The following is a 12,368-nucleotide window of genomic DNA, read 5'->3' as shown; positions in this document are numbered from 1 at the left end:
TTAAGTTTCATATGAAAACTGCGGCAGACTTCGGCTCCTCCCCGTCTTTCAGTCCGCAGAGCGAGGATCAGAGGACAAGTGTGTGTGTGTGTGTGTGTGATCAGGAAGACTAGTATTTGGCTTGTTCAGTACGTTATACACATCTATGCAATACAGTGGAATGCTGCAATAAGTTTACCATCCTACCCTGTTAGTCAAACCTTTATTTATTTATTTATTTATTTATTTTACTATTATACCCTCATTGGGGGCTGAGCCCCCCTTAAATGAAACTAGGATCACCCCTGGACGCCACGGCAATAGATAATAATCAACCATTAAATAACAAAGTAAAAAAGAAATTAGTCTACAGTATTTCACACCTCACAAGGAATAGTCAATTTTATTACAGTTACTTTTCTCAAAAAAGACATTCTTGATGACGCATGTAGCAAACTGCAATCTCCCAAGGATCCGAAATGAGACGCAGAGAATATAGAAACAATGTATATGGGCGGTTCGCTGCCTCTGACTACTCCAATTATCCAATCAAAGGACGGGAAATTGCTGACGTAATCATATGCCTGCTAGATGGCCCCAGTGACAACAACTCGAAATCTGATTGGTTAATGTAACAATTTCATTGCCACTTATTTTAAGCTACGGGCGCCTGCACCATTGATTCTGAAGGCCTTAAGGCAGATTTCTTTCACTCTGGTGACACATGATGTCTGCCACTGGCTGAAATATGATTAGATACATACTCTTATCATAAATATACACTACTGGAAACAGCGCAACCGAGAGAAAAGCTATGAAATGTAGAGAATAGACTATTGGGAATAATTTAATACACATTCATGGAAAAATATATTAAATATATTAAAATGCAAGTCAGTGATTCAGATCACTGCTGTTTAGGCCAGCAGAGAAGACCTTGCTGGAACTGACGGTCCACCACTGGTAAATACACTGTTTAAAAAAATTAAAGGAACACTTTGAAAACACATCAGATCTCAATGGGGAAAATATCATGCTGGATATCTATACTGAAATGGACTGGGTAATGTGTTAGAAATGAAAGGATGCCACATCATTTGATGGAAATGAAAATGATCAACCTACAGAGGGCTGAACTAATGTAGTATATTAGGATTTTCTCACAGGATTTGTTTCTGCAATCATGTCTAATGTTGTTGATGATCCTTGAAGGTTTAGTTTTCATATTTGTATGTAGTCATACATGTCTAAGTGCTCGTTCAATTATACCAAACGAACAGGACATGGTGTATTAGGATTCTCTCACTGGATATGCTTTTTGAAGTCTAAAGTTGATGACTGTCCTCAAATGTATAGTTTTTATATTTATATGTAGTCATAGATGTCAAAGTGCTGGTTCATTTATACAAAACAACATTCAATAAAATGCCAGTACGTATGTGATACTGAGGTGGAGGGAGTAACAATAAATCTTGCTGGACATTCATGGTCCTGGCATGATGAAAACTGTTTCATGGGGTTTCAGTGAAATACTTTATTAAAGCACACACCAAGAAAAAGATGCATGTAGCCATTTTATTGTATGATTTCATATTTTGTTAGCGCAGCAAGTGAAGCCTCTAAACAATTTCAGCACTTGTAGAGGGTGTTGATCCTCAGGATGTCGATGGCGGACAGTTCCTTTCTCTGTCCAATATTCACTGACGGATCAGGAATGGGAGTGATGGTGTCCAGCCCGTTAATGGAGAAAGCTGTTCTTCCATAGTGCATTACAGAGGAGTAGTCGTACGGAGTGTTGAGGTTGTTGGTGTTTTTCAGCTCGAAATTAGACTGCGTGGTTGGGTCGATGTTTTCCCAGTTGATTTTGACGTACTTGTCACGGTCACTCCTAGTATGCTCGTGGTAGAAACCAAGTGCATGGTTCAGCTCATGCTCGACAATGCCATAGTAAACACAACCCAACCTGCTGAGAGAAACCACCTGAGCACCACCTGATCTGCCCACATTAGAGAAACATCTGAGAGAAAAAAGAGGGGAATCAACCATGTCACTTACGTCAAACTAAGGACACTGTACATTAAACAAAATTAGAGAACTCCAAATTCCATTTTCAGGTACAGGGATTGGTTCAGTGGTTCTCACCCATCTTTGCTCTCGATGCTAAGGTAGGAAGTTTGATTTGTCCTGGGAACGAAACGAATGCAGGTTTTGCTGTGGAAGGAGGCCATGGCATTGGCTATTACGGTCCTGTCAGAGAAAGCTGTAGAGAAAACGTTCAATACATTAACAAGTAATAAACAGAGATGTGTCATAATGAGGAAGTCTTTCACTTACAGAAAACACTGCTCAACGTGTAAGGCACCTCCACTAGGCCATTTGAGGACTTCTTCCAAAAGCAGCTGCTGTCGCTGCAGACCAGAGCATTCCTACCTCTTGGCAAGAGTATGTCTCCCTCCAACAACAGTTCACTGGATCCTTCAACCAGAGAACAAAAAGGGATAAAGACAGCAAAATCAATAAGTAGTAATGGTGGTGTCTTACAATTTCTGTCACTGGTGCCAGCAAGGAAACTGTACCCAAAAGAAATAATTACAAAAATCCTAATCTTAGAACAAGACAGGTTCTAGGCCCATATTTGTCGAATATGTAGCAGTAATAATACTGGTGTAGTGAGATCAGGGAGTTATCAGACCGTTGTTGATGGTGAGAATCCTTGACGTGATGTCCACATGCTCAGGTTGGTCGAGATAGAAAGCTTGCGAGAAGCCAAGCAGCAGGGCTAGAATGGAGAGAGACACTATAGACTGCATGATGCTTCAGTGTGGGGAGATGATCTGGATGCTCCTTCACCGTAGCTCGGTGACTGCCAACTGTCATTTCTCACTTTTTATACACACTGACACACACAGAAACAACTTGGAGTAGCTTTCTGGGGATTAACTCTAGGCCTTAATGTCCACTGTCTAATGTGTGGAACTAAAGGGAGGATCCTCTGAACTCAACACTTTAATGCCTCACTGAAGCATCATGAGAGTTAGGAGATTGGTTGGATAATCAGGAGTAATGGATGGACTTTAGCTGGACCATACCTCTTAATGACCGGTTGTTGATCTATGTCTCAGACAGGCTCTAGTTTTATGGAGTGCCTTGTATATTTGAAGGACTTACGAGTTAACCCAAGGTAAACATTCTCTGAATGAATATCTGAGCCATATGGCTGAAGGTCATGTGATTTGTATCCAAAATTTACAAATATGTGTATTTTTGCTCTGGAGAAGCAGGACCTGCAATTAATAATTGTTTGAGAATGCAGACAAATTGACTATTCAGGAAAAGTAAGGTGAACTTGCTGCTTCATTTGGAATGAAATGTGTAGCGTCATTGGCCATTCTCAAATCAACACTGATCTGCTGGTCATCCCAGATGTTTTATCTCCAGCCCAGGATCTCGCAATGGCTCTGAACAACTCCCTGACCTGCCCTTTGGCCACTGCTCACAACCTTGGGGTAACCATGGACAATCAGCTGTCATTTTCCTCCCATGTTACTAATGTCACACGCTCATGACAGTTTCTTCAGTGCAACATCAGAAGGATTCAGCCATTTCTGTCCACACAGGCTGCTCAGGTGCTTGTTCAGTCTTCAGATAGGAGAGTTCAAAAACAGATGGCCCGCCCTGTTCCTTGAGAGTGAAGTAAGTAATGTTTATTACTGTTCATGGTGTTTAATGGCTTGCAATTTGAATTTTCTAGTTATCCTGCATCCTTATATGATAGTAATTCTAATCCATTGTTTATTGTTTAAAATTTTCAGATAAATGCAGAGTTCTTGTGGATCACTACCAAGCCACCGCGATCAAAGTTCCTGTCACAGCAGGACCATTTCTCAGACAAACTAATACAGCAATCTTCAACAAGAAAGGAGGACTGAAGGGGCAGAAGATCAAGGACGACCTGGATATCAAAGATCCTGCAAGTAAAAATCCATGGGAAATGCTTTCACTGTATTGAGGTGGTTATTGCAAGGTTTTTTTGTCCTTAGCTGCTCATTTAAACATTTGAGAAATGGTAAATGGCCTGTTTATATGGTGTTTTTATCCAAAGCACTTCATTGCATTTGCATTTCATTCACCCAACTCGCCAACCAGACAACCAATGGCTTTAGACAGCCTGCTCTCCTCCCTGTTCTGCCATTGCACCCACTTCTGCTAAATTCTATCTTGATTGTTGCCCCTGCTTTAGTGTGACAGCATTGACATCAGGAGGGAATGCATCCTGAGGAGCCTTGTGATCTATCTCAATGAGGATCCAGACTCTTTTTTACAAGGAATATCTGGTAAGTTTATCACAATATACCTCCCATACGGCCTAACACAGTTACTTCGTCCATGACACGTTATTATCGAATCACATGAGTCATGAGTCCTAAATCAGTAAATACGCAAAGAAAAATTCTGTATTTGTATTCTGTAAATGTATTTTGTGGTTTAAATATAAATGATTCTCTCCACAAAATAGTTTTTTTGTACACAATATTATATATGTATTTAAAAGTATTAGCAATTTTCATCAAAAACATACAATTTTTGATGTATTTATATGAATAAAATACATATTTATATGTACATAACATACATACATACAATACATAACATATTTATATAAATAAAATAATGCTGCTCTTAGGTCCAAGACAGACCAAGCTGGCCATCGGGCTGTCGGGTTTGTACAAATGCAGTCCCGGGTCTTACACTTTTTCCCCTCTCTCACACAAGCACTGAACGTCCAGCCCTACATGTCTGTCAGCTGTTGTCTTTGCTCTGTGATCAAGCACCACTTGTTGACCCAGATGAAGACGATGTGAGACAGTAATTCTTTGGCGTCAACTTGGTGTGTCACAGCCCTTAAATTCACACTTTATCTGTAGCCTACCTCCTTCCTTTTCAGTCAGTAAAATAAGTGTAGTTTAAAAGGTGTGATTAATTGTGAACACATAGCGCCAGAAATAAGTGATTTACATGAATTATCATTTTCTATCAGTATTGCATTAGAGATTTTTAGGATGCTTTTAGACAACTCTTTTTTAAATATATATAATATATACTTAAAAAGTTGCTTTATTGACAAATTCAGTGTGTTCTTCTTGATGCTTGGCTGTTGTTCTTTTAAATTACAGTTTCATGAAATCCTCTCATGGAAATGACTAAAGTACCAGGACATAGGCCGACTGTATATTTTTAGTTTTCATACATCGCTTAAAATTAAGAAGGCCTTGTGACCCCCTCTGAAACTTTGGCAGCCTCTAGTGAGGTTTAGGACCCTGCAGGTAGGGAACCTGTGCCTTAAATCACACACTTAAGTTGAACTGAGCAGTGACAGGGAGTCTCAAAACACCCACACACAAATGCAGTGAAGTTGACAAATAACAAGCACTTTGCAAATAAAGGTTCAACAGCTTATATATATAAATACATATACAACGTAGCATGTAAATATGTTTTTAATAAAAATTACAAATACTTATACAAGTTGTCAATTTCTATTATATACATTTGTGAATCATTGTGTGAATATTCATTAATATTGAGGGCTATCTGATTCCATACACTATAATGAGAAAATCCTATGACCACCATCCATACCCTTGGCTAGATGTTTTAGGCCAAATATTTCAAGCTATGGGATAGGTCATGTCTGCCTAGCAACTGCAAAAGAAGGTGATTTAGCATATTTCATAATATTTGCCCTGGCACCTGATGTGCTAAGGATCTAGTCTGCATCTCTAAGCTGCAGTTGATCATCTAAGAATGTTTTACAGAGAATGTGAAGATGTCATATCATGTTAACTGTTGGGAGACACGGGCACTATCTTGTGATCTATGTGGTCTCTTTATCTGTGCCTGCTACAGCGGTTAGAATAGGTTACCTGCATATCTTTTGTTTGGTTTTATAATTCAATTCAATTCAGTTTATTTTGTATAGCGCCTTTTACAATGAACATTGTCTCAAAGCAGCTTTACAAAAGAAGAAAACAGAGAAAGGGGAGGGGAAAATGAAAAATAATAATAAAAAATAAAAAATAACTAATTAACTAGAAATAAGAATAAATTATTAAATTCTGTAGTTAGACTATTTTATTTTATCCCTAATGAGTAAGCCTGTGGCAATGGTGGCAAGGAAAAACTCCCTGGGATGGAAAGGAAGAAACCTTGAGGGGAACCAGGCTCAGAAGGGAACCCATCCTCATTTGGGTGACACTAAACAGAAAATAATGTAACTGTAGCTGATTAATGTCCTTTCTACAACAGCAATCAATGACCCATGAGGAACTATTAGGTCAGTGTAGTTTCTAAGGTCATTATAAACACTAGTTCTTTGCTGTCACGGGCTGACAGATGTAATGGCATGTCTGTGATGGTGTGAAAGTCCCCAAGTGGCTCTGTCCATGGCTGTCTCCTGGTCCACACAGATCCATCCACAGCATCAGTGGGCACCATCAAGCGGCGAGACTCCGACCAGGGGTAGGGCAGCGGTCGCACTGGAAACTGGCAAACACTGGGAGCTCAGGAGTGGGGTGTATAGCTCGACAGAGAAGGTAGAGAGAGAAAGAGAAAGATATTAAGTTTCTGATCATGTGATGTTTAAAGACAAAGTAGAATTATGTGTAAAGTGCAGGCAGGGACTCCGGCAAGACTAGCTATGACAGCATAACTAAAAGGGAGAGCCAGAAGGTCAAGGTTATAAGTTGTTGAAATTGTTCAAATTTGATAGAGATGGGAAGATGTGAAGGTAGAAAAGGGACCTTACCTGGAGAAATTAAATCACAATAGTAAGCAACAGTATTTGGAAAAAGTAATAACAATAAATACCTGATCGGTTTTCAGTGGCTCTGTGCAAGTGCTCACAAAGGTAAGACAGCACTCCTCTACTGACCTATGGCAGCAGCACTGACAGTATGTGGTGACTCTTTACAGAATCATGACAGAAAGTCAGAACACAGACTCCAACTCACCGATAGAAAGGCAGGGGAAATCTCACAAGATGGTGCCCATGTCCTTCAGCACTTAACACTTCGTGACGCCAACTTCACATTCTTAGTGTATAGTTTATGGTTTTTGGTGTTCATCATTCTCCTTAACGCAAGTGTTGTGTGTATGCGTTGTTGTCCAGGCCTCCGCCACTGAGGTTGCAGAGAGACACAGTCATGGGGATTTACACGATCCGAAGAGATGGTGCTGAGGAGCCAGAGGATGTGGGAATTGTGATCGAAGGCATTCAAGTCTTGAGCAACATAGGCAATGTCCATAAGCATAAGCTTTCCAAAAAACCTCAAGTACACCTTCGAGTTTTTCCAGAAGGTTATAATGAATTTGGATGTGCACAAGCTGAATACAAAGATACAGCAGCTGAAAATCAAGTTGTTTGTACACTGTCAGTCTTCATTATCGGGTCTTTTGGAGCTGTTTTTGTTTTGCTTTTCCATTTTCATCTTTGGCTCAGTCAACAACCAATGACCATCAGAGACTTCATTGATGTTTTTCTTGTCCTGATATTTTCAAAGAATTCACAAAGCTCACAGAGGCAGACTATGGGTGTTATTCACTGAACTTTTACATATGACTGCAAGCTGTTTAACAGTTATAAGGAAGGATATACAACCACGGGAAGTGGAGTGACTTTGCACTACCTGGATGAACTAAGGGTTGATGGGGTTTAATGGGCTTCACCTCAAGTTTGCCTGCTTCACCTCCAACCTTCATCCTTCACCTTCAACTAAAGTGTGACTCTACCCTCCACCCTTTTCAAGCTGCCATAGAGCTGATGCCAGTGTCAGCCGGTGCATCCATTTTTTCCCCGCTACCCTTCACCTGATCACATGACACTTAACACTTAAGTTGAAATGGATATAAACAGATTTGAACAAAACTGTAATTCCCTTTGATTGTGAATGGCCAGAATTTTTTTGTGTAACAAGTCAAATTTTACAGTTTGTTACATATAAATGAATATGGGTATCCATATTAGTTATTATCAGATGGGTGAGATTTTTTTTCTTCTTCTTTTCTGTAGCCCAAAAGTGGTCGATGCAACCAGTTTCTGTTAGCCCCTAGGATAATACACCAAAAGCAGTTTTTCAGTGTATATGAGTAACTGCAATTGTCCTAGTTTGTACTATGGGGAAGAAAACAATGCCGTACCTCTCGAATAAGCAAAGTAGAGGGAATTTTACTTTTGCCATATTGGTTATACATGACATACATGGAAGCTTCGATGTAATTTTTATTTTTTTATTTTAGGATTTTCAGGTTAGTAAAATATTGCTCTTTTTCATTTGCACTTGTTATCTGCGTGGTAACAGAAGATGTAAGCCTATTAGATTTTAAATTGCTCAGGTGTAAACCTAATTCCCGCAAATGTTTCCTACACCCTTGTTGTTCAGCTTTTATTACATATACAGTTACTGTATATCTAGAATAAGGAATGTGTTTTATAATTGATGTTTAAATTGTTCTTTAGTTAGTATTAAGATAAACAATTTAATAGAAGCTGTTTTGCATCATTGGTGTTTGTTATATCAAAACCACACATTGGCATCCCCTGTGTGTAAAGCAGTGCAAAGCTCTCCATCTTCATAGAGCCTTTGTTTTTTGTGGCTCAGGGATTTGGAATAGCTGGGAATTCATTTTTCACCAGTTATGAAACTTTTACAGAAGTACTATTTCAGGGCACTGCTCTTAAATCCTTTTAAAAGAGTTAACCTTGCAGTCTGGTTTCAAGTCTAAAAGTTAATATAGTGGTGTGAGTATTGAAGTATTGATGATGCTGAATTGAGGGTTATTGTTATCAGCCTTGTCAGTGATTTTCAGGTTGATGTGTTCTAACATTTAAAACTTGTAAGCTGCACTGTATAGATCCTTTGAGGTTTTACTGGTTATTATTGTAGCTGCATTTGATAAAAATTAGTTGGACTAACTCAATTAAATTACAGTGCATGGATGAGTGTCGCGTCCGGTCTCTGCCGCCCCGTGCGTGAACCCGGACCTCCGTGGACGCTGCGTGCATCAGCACACCATGGAGAAGACCCATATGCAGGATTCAGAAGGCACTGCTTTATTAACATAAACACAAGACAATGGGAAACTAACCTAATAACGAAGACATGACAACACTAACAGAAACTAAAACATGAACAGAAACTTGACTTACAAACAACAAACATAGAACAATGACAGGTATAAAAGGATCCCTATATACACTATATTGCCAAAAGTACTCGCTCACCTGCCTTGACTCACATATGAACTTAAGTGACATCCCATTCCTAATCCATAGGGTTCAATATGACGTCGGTCCACCCTTTGCAGCTATAACAGCTTCAACTCTTCTGGGAAGGCTGTCCACAAGGTTTAGGAGTGTGTTTATGGGAATTTTTGACCATTCTTCCAGAAGCGCATTTGTGAGGTCACACACTGATGTTGGACGAGAAGGCCTCGCTCTAATTCATCCCAAAGGTGTTCTATCGGGTTGAGGTCAGGACTCTGTGCAGGCCAGTCAAGTTCATCCACACCAGACTCTGTCATCCATGTCTTTATGGACCTTGCTTTGTGCACTGGTGCACAGTCATGTTGGAAGAGGAAGGGGCCAGCTCCAAACTGTTCCCACAAAGTTGGGAGCATGGAATTGTCCAAAATGTCTTGGTATGCTGAAGCATTCAGAGTTCCTTTCACTGGAACTAAGGGGCCAAGCCCAGCTCCTGAAAAACAACCCCACACCATAATCCCCCCTCCACCAAACTTTACACTTGGCACAATGCAGTCAGACAAGTACCGTTCTCCTGGCAACCGCCAAACCCAGACTCGTCCATCAGATTGCCAGATGGAGAAGCGCGATTCGTCACTCCAGAGAACGCGTCTCCACTGCTCTAGAGTCCAGTGGCGGCGTGCTTTACACCACTGCATCCGACGCTTTGCATTGCACTTGGTGATGTATGGCTTGGATGCAGCTGCTCGGCCATGGAAACCCATTCCATGAAGCTCTCTGCGCACTGTTCTTGAGCTAATCTGAAGGCCACATGAAGTTTGGAGGTCTGTAGCGATCGACTCTGCAGAAAGTTGGCGACCTCTTCGCACCATGCGCCTCAGCATCCGCTGACCCCGCTCCGTCAGTTTACGTGGCCTACCACTTCGTGGCTGAGTTGCTGTCGTTCCCAAACACTTCCACGTTCTTATAATACAGCTGACAGTTGACTGTGGAATATTTAGGAGCGAGGAAATTTCACGACTGGATTTGTTGCACAGGTGGCATCCTATCACAGTTCCACGCTGGAATTCACTGAGCTCCTGAGAGCGACCCATTCTTTCACAAATGTTTGTAAAAACAGTCTGCATGCCTAGGTGCTTGATTTTATACACCTGTGGCCATGGAAGTGATTGGAACACCTGATTCTGATTATTTGGATGGGTGAGCGAATACTTTTGGCAATATAGTGTATATTTATAGGGCACAACATTAAGACTAATGGGGAACAGGTGACATGGCGGGAACGAGAACAATAGGAAAGGAGTGGCACAAAAAAATACACACAATAAAGCAGGCTTCACAGAATCACCTGCCAGCTCCCTCTCTAGGCCTGTCCACCTGTTCCTATATATATATATATATATATATATATATATATATATATATATATATATATATATATATATATATATATATATATATATATATATATATATATATATATATATGTATATATAGTTGGAGCTATATATATTTATTGGATGGAAGTCCTGCCCACAACTGAGTTCACCCAATGAGTTATTTTTTTCAGTGCAGATGGTATTTACAGTACATTCTGGGAAGTTTTAGGAGATGACTTGCTAGCAGTACTCATTGATAGCTTGATCAGAGGGTCATTGCCTGTGGGATGCTTTACTGAAGAAAGATGACTTAAGAGACATAAAAATCTGTCAACCTTTGTCACCTTTGTGCTCTGATATGAAGTTATTATCAAAAACACTAGCTATCAGATTAAGAGAAGTGACTGGTCGCCTCTTTCATATAGACCAGACATATTGTGGACCCAATAGATCTATTTGTGATAATATTTAACTGATTAGAGGTATTCTGGACATCTCTAGATCATTGGATTTAAATTGTGGTATATACATATGTGTGTTTATCATAAATATTTCATCAGGAAGTGCAGGGTGAATCCTAAAGTACAGGAAAATACAGTTTCATAACAGTTAAGCAATACAATATCATATCATTTTCAATCAAATTATTACAAGGATGATCACAGATGTGATTTAACAATGATTTGTGACAATCTCTGTTAATCTAGCTTAATTAAAGGGCCAGGTATTGAAACACGGACAAAACTGAAAGAAGGCAAACTCCTCTGAATATCATCACCCAAATGAGGATGAGCTTCCCTTCTGAGCCTGGTTCCTTTCAAGGTTTCTTCCTCATATCATCTTAGGGAGTTTTTCCTCACCACTGTCACCTCAGGCTTGCTCATTAGGGATACATTTTAGACATAAATAGTAACTTAACTTAAAATAATAGTAACTTTTTTTCATTTTAACATTTTTTCTATGTTTCTATACTTTTGTAAAGCTGCTTTGAGAGAATTGTTAAAAGCGCTATACAAATAAATTGAACTGAATTGAATTTGCTTGATCTTGTTTTCATTTCTGTGATCTCAGAATCACAAAATCCTGGAGGAACTGATTAGATACTGAAAGTAGAATCACATTGTTTTCTGTTTCCAAAACTGCAGTGTGGCAAAAATTGAATTCTGTAACTTTTTCTGTACATTTAAATATGTTGATGCTTTTGATGCATAAGGAGTCAAAAATCAAATGGTGTGTATGCCTTTGTAACATATGCAGGCAATTTAACAAAGGTTTTACTGAATGATCTGTACCCCTGTAGACTATTTAAAAACAGCTGGAGTTTAAAACACAGAGACTTACAATTGTTTATTAAAATAAAGAAATAAAGAAGTGAAAGTCTAACCAGTGAAACTGTGTGATAAATTATAACACAATTAATGTGACATCACATTAGGCATCACATGCCATGTAAATGTAAGTAAAAGGGGGCGTGGTCAACAGCAGGAGAAGTAAAGGCAAGAAACAACCTTCTATACTTTTTACTAATAAAGAACTTCATACTAATTCATTACATTTTTACCCCCCAACACACACACACACATAGGGATATAAAATTGCCAACACTAATGCAGTTGACATCATAAGTTTAGATACTAGCAGAATATGGAAAATGGAAACACACAAATAAATGAATAAATAAGAGGGATCATAAACAATGAAGTTTACGTATAGTCCACAAGATACAATAAAAACCTGAATTAACACAAATG

At 39.3% G+C, this 12,368-nt stretch overlaps 1 protein-coding gene across 1 annotated transcript; it reads right to left on the bottom strand.

The window, feature by feature from the left end:
- Positions 1-1,137: 1,137 nt before the first annotated feature.
- LOC131359067 (hatching enzyme 1.2-like) lies at positions 1,138-2,995 on the bottom strand. The gene is made up of 4 exons (XM_058398624.1): positions 2,672-2,995; positions 2,314-2,454; positions 2,122-2,239; positions 1,138-1,996 (listed from the first exon to the last, which is right to left on the bottom strand). Exons 1-4 carry the CDS (start codon positions 2,787-2,789, stop codon positions 1,609-1,611), a joined length of 765 nt encoding a protein of 254 aa, XP_058254607.1. The 5' UTR covers positions 2,790-2,995; the 3' UTR covers positions 1,138-1,608.
- Positions 2,996-12,368: the final 9,373 nt, after the last annotated feature.

The sequence above is a fragment of the Hemibagrus wyckioides genome, linkage group LG09, assembly GCF_019097595.1.
Source record: "Hemibagrus wyckioides isolate EC202008001 linkage group LG09, SWU_Hwy_1.0, whole genome shotgun sequence".
NCBI lineage: Eukaryota > Metazoa > Chordata > Actinopteri > Siluriformes > Bagridae > Hemibagrus > Hemibagrus wyckioides.
This window is presented reverse-complemented; position numbering and strand designations above follow the sequence as displayed.

Coding starts and splice junctions, on each gene's coding strand:
- LOC131359067 (XM_058398624.1), bottom strand. CDS start 2,789: ATGCAGTCTATAGTGTCTCTCTCCATTCTAGCCCTGCTGCTTGGCTTC. Junction 2,455..2,671: donor GATTCTCACCATCAACAACG/GTCTGATAACTC, acceptor CTCTGGTTGAAG/GATCCAGTGAACTGTTGTTG. Junction 2,240..2,313: donor CACGTTGAGCAGTGTTTTCT/GTAAGTGAAAGA, acceptor TTTTCTCTACAG/CTTTCTCTGACAGGACCGTA.